The sequence below is a fragment of the Silene latifolia genome, chromosome 8 (assembly GCF_048544455.1).
Source record: "Silene latifolia isolate original U9 population chromosome 8, ASM4854445v1, whole genome shotgun sequence".
NCBI classification, from domain to species: Eukaryota; Viridiplantae; Streptophyta; class Magnoliopsida; order Caryophyllales; family Caryophyllaceae; genus Silene; species Silene latifolia.
Genome location: NC_133533.1, coordinates 23,989,120 through 24,008,701, shown reverse-complemented (window position 1 = coordinate 24,008,701; position 19,582 = coordinate 23,989,120). Strand labels below are relative to the sequence as shown.

At 35.9% G+C, this 19,582-nt stretch overlaps 2 protein-coding genes across 2 annotated transcripts; one reads left to right on the top strand and one right to left on the bottom strand.

Moving 5' to 3' along the window:
• Positions 1–1,110: 1,110 nt before the first annotated feature.
• Positions 1,111–2,105, top strand: LOC141596577 (uncharacterized). Its single transcript, XM_074416779.1, has one exon. The coding sequence runs from the start codon at positions 1,159–1,161 to the stop codon at positions 1,921–1,923; it is 765 nt and encodes a 254-aa protein (XP_074272880.1). The 5' UTR covers positions 1,111–1,158; the 3' UTR covers positions 1,924–2,105.
• Positions 2,106–3,727: 1,622 nt separating this feature from the next.
• Positions 3,728–8,617, bottom strand: LOC141596576 (mechanosensitive ion channel protein 1, mitochondrial). Its single transcript, XM_074416778.1, has 8 exons — positions 8,514–8,617; positions 7,617–8,386; positions 7,009–7,286; positions 6,352–6,452; positions 5,917–6,024; positions 5,556–5,777; positions 4,979–5,120; positions 3,728–3,991 (listed from the first exon to the last, which is right to left on the bottom strand). Exons 2-7 carry the CDS (start codon positions 8,348–8,350, stop codon positions 5,010–5,012), a joined length of 1,554 nt encoding a protein of 517 aa, XP_074272879.1. The 5' UTR covers positions 8,351–8,386; positions 8,514–8,617; the 3' UTR covers positions 3,728–3,991; positions 4,979–5,009.
• Between the last annotated feature and the right edge of the window lie 10,965 nt (positions 8,618–19,582).

Genomic DNA, 19,582 nt, shown 5'->3' with positions numbered 1-19,582 from the left:
AGGTGGTTGTCGATCGCGTGTCGAGTCTTTGTGGTGGTGGTTTTCTTGTGTCAGTGGTGGAGTGGTGGTATTGTCAGAAGAGTTTGGTTGGGTTTTATCACTTTATGAGATGAGGGAAGAGAAAGAGACTTTAGTTGGGTTTCTACAGTCTTCCAGTATGAATTCAGAAAAGTTGTAATTTTGAATTTTTTTTTTCTTTAATAAAGGGTCTAAGGGTCGGGTATGGGTCTAATAACTTAGACCCGGACCCGAACCCGAAATATTTTCTTAAGACCCATACCCGACCCATACCCATTGGGTCTGAAAAAATGAGACCCATACCCGACCCATTAGGGTCCGACCCTCAGGGTCTGAGTCGGGTCCCCGACCCACTGCCATCCCTAGGTGTGGTGATCAAATAGAGCATGCTGAGCATTTTATTAGGTCACTGGATATATGTACTGGTCACAGTTCTGAGCTTTCGAGACTGAGCCAGGGGCGCAGCTATCTCCATCTTGTTTTGCGTAACTGTGAAGAAAAGAGCTTAAATGAGCTTTCATAGGCAATGTCATCTGGAGGCGGAGGCAGTATAGAAGTATATTGCTGCTGGCAATGTAAGAATTGAGAATTGTATTACCATTATAGACATGCTGAAGAATCTCGAGTAACCAGTACCACAACCAGTACTGTTGCAAAGAAATTCTGCATACTCCTACATTTTCGGGACAATAAGATTAGGTTTCGGTTCTCAACTTTGAAATGTGCAACAGGTAGATGTCAGTTTGTAAAAGTTCACTTTGAGTGCTCCTTGAACAAGCCATAGTGTGGTGCCATCTAAAATTTCTTAGGGGGTGTGGCGTGCGCTTTGTGCATAAAGCGCACATTGAGGTTTGTTAGTCAAGTCATTGAGTGGTGGTGCTTGTAATCTGGGTTCAAAACTCGGCTTTAGAACAGCCATTGTGAGTGACTCTCTTTACCCAAAAAATACACTGTCGAAAAAAGCAGGTAAATACAAGTTAATACCATGCATTAACAATGCTCCTGTCTACTGTCATATTTTAAGCAAAACATGGAAGTAGCTTCTTTTATTCTGTTTAATTCCGTGTTGGTATTTCTCATCTATGCATGCATGCATTATGGCTGAGATATTGATCCAAAGCCCCCTATATATGACCTAAAATGCTGAATGACGGTACGATAGAGCATTCAAACTTCAAAGCAATAGACATGGCTACTAAATCATGCTTACTATTCATCTCTCTTACTGTAATAATTGCAAATGCTGTTTCAGCTGATAGGCTTCATGTGGTGGACAGAAACCGCGCCTCTGAAGGTATTGGTGTGCCCCAGCCGGACGTAAATGTTGTTTCAGCTGATAGGCTTCATGTGATGGACAGAAACCGCGCCTCTGAAGGTCTTGGTGTGCACCAGACGGACGCAAATGCTGTTTCAGCTGATAGGCCTCATAAGGTGGACAGAAACCCCGCCTCTGAAGGTCTTGGTGTGTCCAAGAAGGACACAAATGTGAATATGATGAGTAAGATGGGAAGTGCCGGGAAAATGAACAACAATGGGAACGGAATGAACGCTGTTGTCAGTCCGGTAGTCCCGGTTCCAATGCCGGGTGCAGATGGTCAGTTTCAGTTTCAAATCGGGCCTATTGGATTTGGATGGAACTGGAATTTTGGTGGAGGAGTCCCCGGGCCACTCATTACATACAGTCAACCTATAGTTGTCTCTCCATACTCGACACCATCAGGGCTGCCTTTTCCATACATAGGTGTCATGCCTTCACCAGGGGCATATCAGCCATTGCCGGGGTATTCTGGGTTTTACCCAGGAGGATATCACCGGCATCCTTTCGGAAGGTATGGTCCAAACCCTTCTGGACAGCATGCTCAGGGTGCTAATCAGATGCAGCACCCTACTTCTGGGCACGACTAATCAGGAACACAGGCGCAGCGACAACCAGTAAATAAAGTTACGATTTAAGATTATATCGTTTCTGCTATGCTTATCCTTTCTCTGTATACTAAACTAATATTCATGTACTCACAGCAATTAAACTGGTGTTAGCGAACGGTCGTCAGTTTGGAATAAATATAACTTGTCTATTTTTCTATTAATGTTCCATGCGATGTGATGACTAGATTTCCTAAGAATAAATTTCCTCTATTGCCGTCTACTCATTCATAAAATACCAAAACTCATTCATAAAATACTAAAACTTTGGAGAGACATCTCTCTATAAGTTATTGAGAGACCTACTATTCATAATAAACCCACAAGAGGGTTCATAACATCAATCTAAGACATACTATGCCCACTTCTTTCACTAAACGAGTGCCGGATTATATACTTCAAGGTGATGTTAAAGATTACCCTATAATTATCACTTTGTTTCGGAAATACCATTTAAGTAAAGGTATTTATTTTTGTAAGGTATTTTAGCAACGAGAGATTATATAACGAGATTTGAACCTGGAACCTAATGTTCATTATACCTCCGTTTTAAGTTTTAACCAATAGACTAAGAGCCTAAGACATATTCACATTCTTCAGTATTTTAAGTTATTATTTATGCAAACTTACACATTCCACCATTTTCAAACATAAATAATAGTAGGCAATATGTACACAAAATTTAGGGGCCGTTTGGTTCAAACAATTGGAATGGAATGAAATAGATTCTATCTAATACCAAGGAGGCATGGAGTAAGAACTCCATACCTATTAATGCTTGTTTGGTTTGATCTTGGAATGGATTATAAATACCATTCATGTTGAACTACTAGTGTTGTACAAATATGCTACGTATCACTATGCTTAATTAAACAAAAGAAGAAAAAAAGTGATCATGATGATGAATGAACAAATACCATTATTGCATACAAAATTTTCAATTAAACCAGAAAACAAATCTTCATAATCAATGTCCATTGTCAATGCTATGTACACCATAATCAAACAAAAAATTAGAAAATTGAAGGGTAATTGACATGAACGTACACCATAATCAAACAAAAAAATCGAAAAGTTGAAGGCTAATCAAGGGGATATCAATGGAGAATTGTTTGGTGCTAGAATTATTTGGGTTAACACGAGTATAATTTTTTCCCCTATTTTCTATTGCTAGGGTTTGAATGTGGAGGTATGGAGTTAGAATCATGGGGTGAGATTAGGGTATGAGATTTCAAGGGATTGGAATGGATTTAGAACTCCTTGGGTATCAAACTCCATTTCAAAAGGGGTCAACCAAACGCTTGATTGGATGGAATCCAATTCATTCCATTCTAAATACCCCAACCAAACACCCCCTACGTTTTACGGTGTTTGGTTGCAGCGCAATCTCCATATCTCCAACACGGTAATGACAATGGTCTGTTACATGACTGTCTAATTCAGTCGATTGCCTAACTATACTTTTGAGAGACAAACTCATACTTCCTCAAGTTCTTTATAAATATTTGCCTTTTTTACTTTTGACAAAAAAAATATCAAGGCATGAAAATGTAAATGAACCGATTTCAAAAAATTAGGAGCATTTTCCCGATGAGGGCGTTGAGTAGTTTGACAAAATGGTCGTCTTTGCTATCACCAATTGTATTCCTTTTAAAGGGACCAAAAGGAAAATTGTAGTCGAGGATCCTTTTTTTCTCAAACAAGTTTTAACTGTTGATGAACCTAGAAGAAGATTCAAGAGTGACAAAATAATCAGCAATTGAGCATAACAAAACAGACACAAAAAGGCAGCAACAACACGTTTTTCTTTGAAATTACTAACGGAAACAACTGACGGACATTTTGTTTGCAGACCGACAGCACACAGACAAACCTCAGTTTCAGACCGGTCATGTTATCACCTCAAAAGCGCAGCAGGCACAACGTACTACTAATTACATCTTAACCCCCATTACACAAAAACTTACTGCATAGTAGCTGATGACTGATGCATCTCAAAAAAAAGAAAAAGTGCTGCTGCATTCTGTACTTGTGAGCATCCACTGAAACACTGCAGTTTTGACAAGAGAAAAGAAGATCATATTAGAGAGATGACGCATGAAGAGCAATTTACGACAACCACAAAAACAAAGCCTTAATCAACCTTGACTTGGGGTTGACCAACAGAAGTGCAATTGACTAAAATGATGGACTTGAGAATAATTTCTGATAGAGTCAGACTTCTAAAATCATACCCCTATAACCTAAGCCATAAAACCGAGATTTAGATTCCTTTTTTTACCAGGTACTACCTCCCCACCACCATGGAATGACATTCGAAGGCGACTGCTCTTGAGTAAATTTCAGATGTTTACAAGTGAAAATTAGGCCAGGACTTCACTTGGTCAAGAACAATGAATAAGGACAAGTATGTTCTCTCAAGTCTCAAGTCTTCATGCAAAGGGAAGCAAAGCAATCATAGGGGAATAAAGGAAGCATCAACTAGCTAAAATATGGCACTTGTCCACAAAATTCTCAGTAGGTAGGTTCCTCCTCTAGATGACAGACCTCTCTAAATCTCTAATCCATCCTCCAAAATATGGAAAAAAAAAAAAGAGACCAATGTCACACAGAGTGAAATGCATTCAGTTTAAAAGGCGAGAGGTTCACAAAGTTTTCTGTTAAACAACATTATCCAACTAACCCCGTTAAACTTGGGTCCAAAAATAGAATACATGGGGCAAACTTGGGAGTAAAAATGGAACAATGTTGAAACTTGGGATTATTGGTGTTAAATTTTCCTTTTTTGTTTGTGCACCATTAATTTATTTTGGTTTTTGAAGAGGGGATACATGTAAAGAAGCAAGAGCTAAGGAAAAGGGGGGAAAAGATAGAATAAATTAGCGGTACGTAAGAATAAAAAAGATGGAGATTGCATTAAAGTGCTCCTTCGTAGTCGCACCTAAAGTATCACGAGGCGTTGGCGCCTTCACCTGGGAATGCTTTTGAAACTAAGAGAATGCAAATAACTGAACAGTAATGTTGAGTATGGCCATACCTAGCAGTTAGATGAGCACACTTTAGAGAGATCATTGAGTGATGGCGTCCGGTACGCTGCCGAGTGAAAGACCGTGCTGCTTAATTATCTGGATGGACTGTAGAAGGATATCTTGCTCTGTGGTATACCGCTCTGCTCGACTCTTGAACCCCAACATTCCAGCAAGAATATAGAAATTTTAGCCCAAGAACCCAGAGTGTAAAATAAGAACAACAATAATTCACATATCCAAAAAATTCAGTCTTGAGTTCTTGACACAACTCGTGGGACATATGAAAACTCTATTTGGGTTTTACTCAAACCAATCTACTCGTTCCTCCATCCCATTTATATTGTCCGTTGTCCCTATTTGACTTTGGAAATTAAATGACATCAATTTTGACCATAACTTTCTAACAATACACAATAACTAAAACTTTGATAATGATAATGTGATAAATTGTTTCCTCAAATTCAATGTGGCAAATTTTTGCATTGATTGACTATGAAAGTTAAATGGGTACAATATAAAAAGGAAAGGAGGTAGTAATAAACTTGATAAAAAGAAGTGACTAAACAGAAGTGCATGAGAGATTACCAGGCGTTTGAGATTGCATCCAACAGTAAGTTCAGCACATGAACTCTGTATCTGGGATAGGTAGCAGTAAGGAGCATCTTGTTCAAGAAAAACTTTTGGGTACGAGTTTAACATGGATTTAATGTCATTAGCAGCCTGAGGAATCTTCTCCAAATTGTCAAACTGTAATGGAATCCTCCTGATAAAACCCCGCCATTCACCTCGAGACTTGTTCACAATTACCTACCAATTGCAACAGTTGACACAAATATGGGTTATTGATAATAAGCTTCTTTACTTTCATCTACGTATGATAAGCCATTAGTAGTAGTAAAGCAAACTAAGGCAGAGGGATAGTGGAATTAATCAGAATAATCACTACCTGGCTGGAAAAAGTAGAATTTGGAACTATTACAGGACATTTATCGATGTTCAGTAATGAAGTTGTAGTCAAACCCATATCCACCACTTGACCTTCAACTGAACCAGCCTGCAAGAGTTGCAAGTAACCACAGATAAGGACCAGGGAGCAAGTCCTAAAATCAAGCACTGAACCACAACAAGAATATCAAGAGTGTTTCAGACCCCAGACCCAAGTTGTATCAAGTAGAAACCGACATTTTCAACTGAACAACAAAAGTCAGAGTTCCTAGCTAGTACAATTAACAATTAACAGAGTAATAAGTGTGCATGTAAAGCACTAAGAAGCGGCACTTTGTCTACAACTCCAGTATTAGAGTAAGCAATAAAGGCACTGCTATGACTCACAGACAACTGATCATCTATTTGCTGTAAACTGGAAGAGAGTCTTGCTTACCTTGATGGTGTCCCCAAGTGAGAATGGCTTTGAGAACTGCATAGACAGGCCAGTGAGAACATTACCAAGGATGTCCTTTGCCGCAAAAGCAGTCGCCACCCCTGCAATAACAACATCATATCCTTAATCTCTGCATGCTGAAAAATTCAGATTGGCATCTATTGAAAAATACAGCTTCCAGAACGACTAACTAAAATCAGCCAAATTTACATTATACAACTGATAACCACACAAAATATTTTTCATCGTCTTGCTCCTGAGTTTCTTTATTTAGGGTGGATAAAGGTGGTGGTGCTGGGGGTTCAGGTGTTGAGCACCACCCTTTTAACCCAGATATCCCAACAGAGAACTGCATCAAATACAAAATTACTAACAAAGTAAAAAAAAAACTATGAGGCCCGTGATTTATGAAGTGCTGGTAAACAGCCTATTTCAGCAAGCTTAATCTCAAAGCAAACAAGTCATAGATGACCTCGCCATGATCGTCTCTGATTGAACACAAGGATCAGGGATTACTAGGTAACAGAAACAACAATACTATTTGTACAGGTGGACCATCATACAAATAATAAAGCATCATGGTAACATTCACAGATCACAAATATTACAAAGGAATTGGAAACTAAAGCAGACATGGCATCAATACTGCAAACTCACCTCCAATACCCCCAACTGTCAGAATAGACTGAACGGCCACCCCACAAGCTTCAGCTACAGCTACAACTCCAACACCAAGAAGTCCAACAGTTGAAACTTTGTCCAATGTGAGCAACATGTCTCGATCAATTTTCTCATTATTCTGTGAAGCAAGAAGGCGAGCAACAACATTTGTTTTCCATCTTTGAACGAACCACACAAATGACAGGATTACTGCGCCTTTCCAACTCTGACCAATATACTGGGAAGCAACATGATCTGGAGCTACCAAATGACATCTGTGTATTAAAAACAGGATTATATGCATGCACAATGAGGGAGTACAACAACTACGACAATACCCTAGTGCCTCAAGAGCTCCACCAAATGGCAGGCTAAGTGGAGGTTGCCCAGGTTGGATGTAAACAACCTTTCCTTGTGTTAACAACACATAGAGGATGTTTACAAATGACACGTAATGAAAATGTTTCGATAACTACGGAATGGCAGCTACTTCACAGTTAAGAGAAGAGCAATCAGTTTATTGAGCCCTTTTGCTTTATAACAAGCCTACGAATATTAAAAAACTATAGAATGAACAGTAGTAAATCTAAGCATTAGTTACTAACATTTCAGAAAACGCCATGAAAGTCGCTAGATAGCGCGCTGGATCCTGCAACGCACCCCAAACACTCTTCTCATAAGGCACATCAACAGTAAACCCAGATCCAGACAGCAATACAGCGGACCCTTTCGTAGAATATCTATGTAAACCCTTCAAGAATCTTGGCATAGCCACCCACGCCAGAATAGTAGCAGCAAATGTACCTCCAATGGGCACCACAATATCCTTCAGGTAAGGATTAGAATCCAAAACTTGCTGCACATGAGGAGTCAATTGGTCCGAGGTTTCTTGAGCCTTTTGGGAAGTTACATCCACCACAGATTTAAATCCATCTTTAACCTTATCAACCCACTCACCCCCAACCATACCACCATCACCACCGCCACCTTCACCAATTCCCGCAACTCTATCATCCCCTTTACCACCAGCAGACGACGAATACGATTGGTAACCCCACATGGGCGTCATTTTAACCAAAGGGTAACTCCCCAAAACCCGGTATTTCGACAATGTGGGTGAAAACCCCGAGTGATTACTAGGTTTACAGAATCGGGCACTTGCTCTCGGGTCAATATCGGTGTGATAACTGTGATCCAGTACCCCAGAACATGGTCTGACATGCATTAAATCAATATTTTTCACAGATTTCAGACAATTATTGTGAAATTTAGATGTCAAAGATCTTGAGTAAACAGAACTAGCAACTGATTTCAACATACCAAACCTAATTCCACCCATTATAATCAACCAAGAAACAGAAAACCCTTTAAATTTCTGCAGAAAATCAGGAAAATTTGAGCATTTCAGTACAAAATAAACAAAACCCAGTTACCAAATTGCAGGAAAAAGCTGAAAATTGTCAATTTAAAAGAGTAAATAGTGAAGAAATAACATGACTTACCAAATTATAAGCTCACTAAGTGCGTGAAATTATTCAGGGAGTTTGTTTTGCTTGTTCATCAAGTCAAACAAGTTTTGGTCGATTATTCAGGGAGTGAATTTGTTAATGTAACTATATTTCATTATTTTGCTTTAAGTAAGCATTAGTATTGGTGTCCGGCTTCGTCCGGGCTACCTCTACTTACCATTATTTTTTTTTCATTAAATAAAATTACTTAAATTGCATAACCCATAAATTTTATCATTAATATATTTTTTATAACATATCCTAAAATTACGATGAAATAAATTTTGAGACAAATTCACTACACCCGCTATTAATATTTTACTCTTATTAATGAAACAATAGTAATAACATTTCACTATTACCCGTAATCATTGTTACTTTCACTACTCCCACCGTAATTATTGTTACTGTCACTACTGCCGCATTAATACTTATAATTTCACTACTCCCGCCGTAATTATTGATACTTTCACTATTGCCGCATTAATACTGATTATTTCACTACTCCCGTTTTTGTTTCTACCACTCTCACTAATCTCGCTGATAGTATTGTTATTACTTTTACTATTCAAATGAGTGATTAGTATCATATAACTATATCTAGTGTTACTACAAAATTACTTTTACTACTTAGGCATGCAATTTTAAAAGGATTATATATTTATATAAATATATTACATATATGCATTAAATCATATCGAAAGAATTATGTAATATTATATATTATAGAATCTAACTTGAATTATTTATAACCTACTTATTATATTTTTGTATGTTAAATAATTAATATCTCTATACATCTAATAAACTATAAAATTTAATAAAATTGTATAGAATTTAAATTTAATATATAGTTTTATGATGATAATAATTAATACCAGAAGTGTGTATCTTTATACTAATTAATTATTTTATTTTAAGGAAATTGACCATCTTCTAGTCTTCAATAAATATTTAGGAAAATACCAGACATCTTCTTTCTTTTAGTCTCCTTGAAATTGATCATCTTAATTAATTATTTTACTTGAAGAAAATTGACCATCTTAATTAATTATTTTATTTTAAGGAAATTGATTTTAAGGAAATTGACCATCCTTTAGTCTCCTACAAATGTTTAGGAAAATTACCAAACTTCTATATAATTTAATTTTAACCCAAACTATATAATATTTGCATTGAGATCCCTTAATCGGGTCCATCACACGGTGCTAGTGATTTAAAACTATATAGTATAATTAATTTATATAATTTTCTTTAATTACATTGAAGTCCCCTGGTTTCTGCATTTAATATATAGTATTGATGTGTAAAATGTAAGTCTTTCTTCGTAAAATAACTCGTGACTTCATAATAGTGAAACAATATTTTCTTAAATTAATAAAAATCCTAACGGAATCAAAATTACGTAGTAACCAATATTACTCCAACTACGCCCGTTTGACCTTAAAACTCGAAATCCTTATATGTAGTCATTAACTGTCGAAAGAACAGTTTCCTTTTCCTAATCAAATGGTGTCAATCTAATTTATGTTCATCTTTATCATATATTTAAATGTAGCAACAGAAACCTCTTCAAGGAAGAAAATATCATTAGGATTAGGATACAATTGCTAATTATGTATCAAAATTTACTTAGTAGTCCGTATGTGTCAGTGGTTGAATAAACTTTGGTTTTTGACGTAGGAAAGTGCGGTTTTTATCAAATCTTTTTCAGATACATCTAATCAATTTGAAATTATCTTTTTTTCTGTTTTTTTTTTTAAGATTTTTTTATTTTCTTTATTAACGCATTGAATTATCTTTAAATGAGTTAATTATTTACAAGAATAAATAGTGTTTTAAAAAAAAATAAGTCTACCGAGGTGGGGAGATAAAATCAAAGTATAAGACAAGTAATTCAATAATCCTATTGACCGGTTTCAAAACAAAACTATTTTTTTAGTTTTTACAACCAAATCAAATCTAATTATTTCACCTTTTAATATATTTCTTTTACCTTGTATTGTGAAAATCCAATTTTAGATATAACAACACTTTTAAATTGTCAATATATTTCTTTGTAATCAGAATGTTTACTGATCTTCGGTATTGAGAAAGAACTTATCTGAAATATTTTAATTGATTTTAGTAATTTATCGGTGTTTTCTAATCACTCGTGGTCTTCTCTAATCACTTTTAATCACGTGTTGTTTCTTGTTCTTAATTAATTATGCATCATCAAACATGGAAGTATTTGATTAAGTAGGTATTATTCAGTATTAAGTTATGACGAAATACAATAAAATGACTCGTAAATTTAAAACGGATATTACCGTCTTAAATAAGAATCTGCGCTTCTAACTTCAAATCTTAAGTGCAAGTAATACAAAAGAATTGGCTAAAAAGTACTCCGTACTTAATATAAGGTACTTGAGAATCACAATTTCAAAATCAAAAGAGACCAACTTTCACATTCGTTGATGAAACAAAGCCATAAAAAACGGCATAGTTCAAATAAGGAAAAGGCTACTCTATACACATTACATTGATTTTACACAAGAGACCCAATGAAATATAGGAAATAACCTTGAAGCCTGCAATATCTCGTGTAACTCCGGGTAAAGGTCCATTGTAGTCCGTTTTATCTTGTCCTCCCCTAACAAAGATATGCATATGATAATTATCTGATTGAAGCTTGGTTAGTTTAAAGCTACATTGTCTTCAGAACTGAATTAAAAACCCAGAAAATGTATCCATCGGTAAATGCAAGAGAACACTCCCCATGTTGTATTTAGTTTAGGAAGTGGAATAAAATACAAAAATTGATAAGAATAAAAAACACGGCTGGCCTGCATTTACATGGGAAGTGCTTAATTGGAACAGAAATTCTTATTTAAGAGAGAACAAGTATTTGGAATAAAATAAGAACAGAATACATGAGAATAATCTGGTTGAAAACATCGCAAACTGCCGTTTTTTCACGACGAATATTTAGACCTTCTGAAATTATATATTTAAACTTGCACTTATACGAAAAAGAGACCCGCTTTCTTCTGCATCCTCTCCTTGGAATCAATTGCAACTCGTTCTCCTATAAATCACATTGAATAAATTCCATTAGTCATTATCAATATAATATAATTGTACACAATTATTAACCAATACAGTTATCAACTACTTGAATACATAAAAACATAAAAACAATAAATTGATTACATAAAAACTACTTGAATACATAAAAACAATAAACATACGTATTTGTCATTATCAACTACTTGAATACATAAAAACAATAAATTGATTCACACAACAATTAGAAACACATCAATTAGAGGAAAAAAACGAACATGAAGCAGAGAGAAAAAATGGGGGACGAAAATAACAATAGGTCTTCCAATAAAAAATCGAGATATATATAATGCAAATAGGGTATATACGTATGCTTCTTGCTAATGTCAAACTCTTATTAAATAATAGTAGTTGTAGTCTAGTAGAGTTGTAAATGCTACATGTATTCTTGGGCAAATATATGAGATTATTAGTGACGTAGTATATCAACAATCAACAATATTATAATAATAATAATATCAACAAACAACAATATTTTATCATTTTATAATATGTTTCTTTTATCATATGAAATTTTAATTTTATTTTAATCTCAAGTGTTTCTAAATATTTGGAGTCTCCAAGAATGCCTGAAAAAAGCCTCTTTTATATATGTACTAGATTTAATGCCCGTGCAATGCACGGGCAAACAAATAATATCGTCTTATTTAATCTTTTTCTAAGGCTGACAATGGGTTATACCATAGGGGAAAAAAATGCTTGTTTGGCCTTTTTTTATTGCGTTTTTTATTTAAATCATGTAAAACCGTTTACATAAGCATTATTGTAAAATCAAGTGATTTTTTACCTAAAAGCTCCCCACTAAAATAATCAATCACTATTTTCTATAATAAGGAATTTAAGATCTTTTATTATATGATTTTACGACGTGGTATTGTAAAATCATTTTACAGGATACTTACTTCAAATTTAAAACAATGTAAACATATCTAAAATAAAATAAACCAACATCATCGCTCAAATAATATTTGAACTTATTTGACCTTCATTACTACTCATCAATGATGTTCATAGACATTAAAAAAATAAAAGTGAAAATAATTAAAAGTGAAAATAATTACTATATAAATTAATGTGTAATAATGATTTAGAATTACTATATAAATTAATGTATAATAATTACAATAAATCTCGAAGGTAAATCATTCGGTGCGCATCGTTTATATAGTTTTACAAAAATTTGGACGTAGACTCCTATCCCATGTCAAATGTACTACATAATACGCGGAAAAGACAACTACATACTATTCTTATAACTATACTCGAACTCTATCAGCAATATCAACCCAACTAACTTCATTAATTATTAATTAAATAGATTTGTTGTGTTGCAACTCTTCTAGCATAGAACACAACTATTACACTTTGTGCATGTTCTTACAAAGTTGCAATTATGGGATTATTAGACTTTTTTTTATTCAGATTAACATTAAACATTGTAGGAATAATAATAACTCAAAAATCTCACACTATATCTGTTGTAATTTGCTTTGCACTTTTTTTTTTTTTTTTAAGTTTATGCGAAGCACAATAATAGATTATTAATATTATCTCTTATAGTTATGACTTTTAAAATAGATTTTATAAACCATTTACTGGTAATTCGTAAAACTCGAAGACTCTCATACCGTTATTAGAATCTAAGTTATTAAAAAAGTCCGAATCGAAACCAAATCGCCTCAAAGAGAGTAATACAAATCTTTCGACGGTTACAAATTATTCGTATCTAATCGATTTTCGCTCTTATAATCATGAACCGAATCCGTTATGTTTCTATTTAGAACGAAACCTAATAATTCAAATTCAGAATGTAGAAACAAAGAAAGAGTATACTTGAATATCATGCATTAAGCACTCGCACCTTAACCGACATTGCTCTGAATAACTTCGTAGGGACATTGAAACTTCATATGTCGTGCATTAGAATATTGAAAGACTAAAACGTGCACAATAAATACTCAAAATCCCAGTACAAAACCACGGACAATAACCAACATAAAAATCAGTAGTGAAAAATAATAAGTGGAACAAAAACCACATATAAAAAAGTGTTAAACCAGTAATATAAATATTGGGTATGCACGTATAATCCTGCCAGAAAAAAAACACAACATTATCCACACACAGCTTCAAATAATATGGTTAGAACTACTTATTAATCATAAATACATAAAAAAATACAAAATCATACCTTTTATATCCTTGAGTATGCCAATTTTTGTATAATATCCAAATATATCCTATTTTCACTGCATAAAAGAGAAAAAAACCATAAGTTAGTAAATAAAATTAAAAAGAAAAGAAATGAGAAATAATTTAAAACCTCAAAATAATTCCCTATAAAATTGCGTTCACAATAAAAATAAAAATACAAATACAATACAAATAATAAAGGGAAGGGGAACCACACGTGAATGAATCACAGGTTTTGAAATTTGGAAATTTAACTGCTAAAAAGCCGTATTTATATACATGCTAATAGTATGAGTCATATCAAAAGTAAACTTTCTCATTAAGAAGTTTTAAAAGTAACTTGATATTTAAACATGGAATGGTAGTGATAAAATACATGCACTCCTAGAATCCTTCTGGCATTCTATCAATGTGTATTGTTTATTACGTAAGATATTATAGAATAATCAATATTGTAATTTTATTTTAAATTTTATAATCGAAAGTTATACGCAAATGTTGGACTCTCTGTAATTGCTTGAAAAAAGCTTCCTTTAATAATATATATATATATATATATATATATATATATTGATTATGTACCTAATCGCTATTCGTCGTTCACAAATAACTTTCCCAAGTTGCTACGTGGTGAATGATTTTTTCGATTATTAGCTTGATCAAAGTTAACGATGATGGTTCTTTTCTTTATTCCACGGATAGAGGTGCAGGCAATCGGGTCAGTCAGGTTGGGTTTGGATCGGGTTAAGTCGGATCGGGTCATATCGTTCGGGTCATATTGGGCCAGCCACCCCTTTCGGGTCGGATCAGGTCGGGTTCAGGTCATTTCGGACCAAATGATGTATCGGGTCGGGTTGGGTTTGGGTAGGGTCATTATCGGGTCGGGTCATTTCGAGTCAAATGATATATCGGATCAGGTCGGGCTTGGGCCGGGTCATTATCGGGTCCAGTTACTTTATCATATTACTTCAATTTTTGACCATTAAATTTAGCTTTTAAGCACTATTTGGTTTAATTACTTCATTATTATTTTTTTTTCTCAGAAAGAAAAAGGGTGATTATAGTACCCCAAAAGTTACAAAACACGTTATTGGACTAGGTTGCAGTAGAAACCAAACTAGCAAAACTAGTGCAACGAAGCCTAAATTAAAGATTACATAAAATTTTATTAGAACTAAAAATACAACAAAACAAAGTAGATTAACGAGGGCAATGAGGGCAAGCTAATGAAGAAAAATTTGAACACGAGCAAAATAGTCCACTCCAGCAGCATTACTAAAAATTCTCAGAGGCCAACGGGACGAACTAGGTGCACTTACGCCACAAGAGCGTAGAAAGAAAAGGGGAAGAACGAGCCGAACAAGCTTGTCTTCAGCGGAGAAGAATCTCCTACAGTGTGGTGATCGACCCAAACAGTCCAAAGACCAACAACCAAAAGAACCAAGTAAACTGAGAAATACGACTATAAAGCACACCCCAATCAATCTCCTAGCGAAGAACCTCGAACGCGCCCCAAGACTACCATAAGAACTCCAATAGAAGGATATTATTAGAACATAAAAACAATAAAGAAAATTAACTAAAGATGACATTAGCTAGAGGTGGAGACCACCGCATCCGGCCAACCAACAACATTGCCAGATCCCGACTTCACCCTACCCAGCACATCTCAATATCTCATACAGAAAAAGCCCAATCAACCATAATCCGAGTCACCACCTATAAACCATCAACCCCGCCCAAAATCCACGCAAGCCACACAAACACCCAAGACTCACCAAACTGAAAAGAAAGACCTGATGACCACCAGGAGGACCATCAAAGGACCCAAGACCGTCAACAATCAGACGAACCAGAGCACCCAAAACTTCAAGCTCCAAAGACTCCAGTCTCCAGCTGCAACTGACGCAAAACATAAAAAATACACATGCAAACAAACAACAGGAGGAGAAGACCCAACAACAAAACACCAGGCGGATCAAAGACGTCACAAAGACAACCGTATCACCAGACGACACCTCCCAGGACCACCACTTTACATGCAACCAAACCAAAACAAAGGGACGACACTGACAGACACTATTGATAAAGAAATGGGACAGTTAGGTGGGGGGAATGGGGGGGGGATCACCATAACGGACCCAAAACACGACCACGACAGGATGAGCTATACTCACCGACACGACCACAGACAAACCAGGGGTGGGGGGAATGAGGGGATCACCCCTGGGTTGGAAACAACATCAACGGTGACATGATAAGGTATCGGAGGGACGACAACGACAAAAAGAACCAAACCCGGACAAGTGATAGGCTTTAAAGCTATCACCAAAAGCAAAAATGACTCAACCCAAGTTGCATGCAATGAGACCGACAAAGAGACAGACGGAGAAATAGGGGAGACTCAAAAAGAGAGACCTGATCGTAAGAACCACAAAGAAACGAGTCAAAACAAATCGGTAGAGAAAAAGGTGAAAAAACTGGGGTAAAGATTTACAAATTTAAAGCGACAAACACGTCACCGGAGATAAGCCAAGATGGACCCATCTCGGGTAACAGAACAGCGGCCAGGAACAAGAACTCCAGCAACGGAGCAGGTAGAGAAGGAAAAGTGGCGGAGGGAACAAAAATGATTATTGGGGATTTCAAGAGACGAGATGTGATGAATCGCCGGAGATAGGCTTAGGGAAGAACCCATCTCCGGCGATAGGGTAGGGGAAGAAGAAAGGAGGCAATGTATGGAGGGTGGAGGCGGTGGAACAAGAAAAGCCGGGTTAAGGGTTTTTTTTTTTTTTTTTAGAGAGAGGTGCACAAGAGAGACAAGTAGTCTAATTACTTCATTATTAAGTCAAACATAACAATCTAATTACAAAATCACTTTCATTTTGATCAATATTAAGCTTAATAATTGTCGGTTCATTAATTTAATCGGGTCAGTATCGGGTCGGGTCGATATCGAGTCGGATTCGGGTCACTGATCATCGGGTCAAGCCGGGTTACAGGCCGGGTCGGGTCGGTTTAGGGTCACTAGTCATGTCGGGTTACGGGTCATCATCGAGTCGGGTCGGTTTCGGTTTCGGGTTGCAATATTCTCGGGTCGGGTTTGCTCGGGTTCGGCTCGGGTCATTCGGGTCGGGTCAGACTTGTCAGCTCTACATATAAGTATGACTTGTTTTCTAGATTTAGGTAGATGGTTTGATTTTGGTTAAGTTTGGTTTATTATTTATGTTGGTAACTTTTTGATTATAGGTTTAGGGTCAAGATAAATTGTTTTGTGTGTCAATGAATTGAGGTTTATTTGCTTGATTTTTGTTGGATAAGTCGATGGAAAAAAAAGGTTGTACATCAGATGTACTACCTCATATTTAATGAGTTTTTGTGTATTTTTTTTAGTTCTATAAAGCTTATAAATTACATTTTGATTTTATGACGTTAAAAATCAAATTTTTCTGAGCTTATTTGTAATTTTTTTGAGTTATAATGTAACTTTTTGAGATTAATGTTTAAGTAAATGAACTCAAAAACTTTATAATAAAACTCAAAATTTTTAAATTAAAACTCAAAAACTTTATCTTAATGGTCAAAAATTATACCATCTAATGTACTACATCAGATGTATAATCCACTTACAGTAAGTCGATGTGGAATTTTTGAAGTGTGATGTTGAAGTCATGGAGCAAGAAAACGTGTTTTGGTTTGATTTTAAGGCTTAAACCAACTGGTTTGACCTCAAAAGTTTCACAAATGCAATGGCATCGAAAAGTTAAGCGGTCCAGACTTTTGAATTGCTTGATTTGGAGTCTGGATGAGTAAATTGCAAGTATTTTATGATGTTTGGTTTTGTAAGTAATAATTATAATATGTTTGAGACGGTTATTTATATCTTCTATGCATATCATAACTAGAGGTGGCAAACGGGTCAATCGGATCAGTTTCGGTTCGGGTTCTTTCGGTTCAGGTTCTTTCGGTTTATCTTTTTTTCTCGATTTCGATTCGATTCAATTCTGTGTTTGATTCAGTTTCACTTTTAATCGGTTGTAGATATTTCAGTGGTTCGAGTTCGAATTGGGTCAATATCGGTGCAAATAAGGTTCGAGTCGAGTTAACATCAGAGCAGATGAGATTCAAGTCAAGTCATAATCGGATCGGATGTCAAGGGATTAAGTCTTTATTCAAAAGATTGGATATAATACGAATAATTTTTTAAAAAAAAAGTAATAAATAATGTTTTTTTGCATAACTACGATATAATATTAATTCCTTGACGTCAAAGGGGTGACACTCATGTACAAAAAGACACCCTAAATGCGAACCCTAGGGACATTCGGGTCATTTTGGGTTTCAATGTTTGGTTTCTGTCATCAATGTACGGGTTGAAATCGGTTCAGATATATATCGGCTCGGATTAAAACAGTTCAGGTTGAAACAGTTCAGGTTCATTCGATCTTGGGTCTATTTCGGATATTACAAATTCGGTTCGATTTCGAATCAATTCAGGTCGATTCAGGTTTCGAGGTGAAGTTCAGTTATACCTTTCGGGTGTACGGTCAGGTGTCGATTCAGGTATTTTCGATCGGTTTTTCGAGTTTGGTATACTTTTGCCAGGTCTAATCATAACCGCAATCGTATTAAGCTTGATCATTTGATGCCTTAATTATGATATGATGGATTTGTTGGTCAAGCTTGTTAGTGCTTAATCGAATGGATGTGTAATCGACCGAGTTTATGTTAACTCAATCGAGTTTGGAGCTTGTTGATTAGTTCTCCATTGTTTGCTTATATGCTTATGCCAATCTTCTAAGATGCTTACACCTTCAATCCTGGTAAGTACATTATGTTTGATGTCTGTAGGTGAGTCTTACTTAGGTGGGTTATGTTATATGACGTTGTTATTGGAAGTTGATGTTTACGTTGATCAACTTTGTCATCAAATATGGTAATCATACATATGGATCTAGCTCATCCATGATGTGTAACACCCTCGTTCGCTCGGACACCTCAACCAAGCATATCCGGACCAATGAAAGTGCTATCATCTCGGTTTCCCGAGGAAAAGTGAATCAAGACCTATAATATAGATTTAACCAACGTTTATAAGATAGGTTCAAATTGTACAAAAGTCCAACAGATACATATGGTTACAATAAGGCACTAGTGCTATTCTAATACAAGACTTTAACTCAATATATATTGTGAAGTCGTAATGTGACCATAGTCCCAAGCAGCACCTCATTCATAGCTAACACGTATCACCACTACTCATCATATGACAGGAAATATTATATGGATCCCGGTAGATAGTTTAAAAAGGGTATTGACACAAGCAACACACAAGTCAACACAAGGTTGAGTAGAAAAATCCTTTACACAAACAATCCTCCAAGTAGTGACTATGAATGACTTATGATTAACCAACAATCTCGATTCGTGCCTTAAGCACAACCAACATCCACATACCGCATCAAGACCAACATAAGACGACCACAACCAAATGAATGACCACACGTAAGATAGACAAGGTAAAAGGACTTGGGCGCTTGCTACAAATCACAAGGCGACCCAACCAAGCGTGCTACAAATTACACGGCAACAAGTGGTATTAAAATCATACGGCGAACGTGCTTAACCACATACACTCCCCGGATCATAAATCTGCACACCCCCTTGTGGCGGGCCCACAAAGAGAGACTCAACGGGTGGTCCTCCGCATACGACGGCGCCTAAGGAGCATGGTTACCCGTACCAGTTCTACAATAACAATA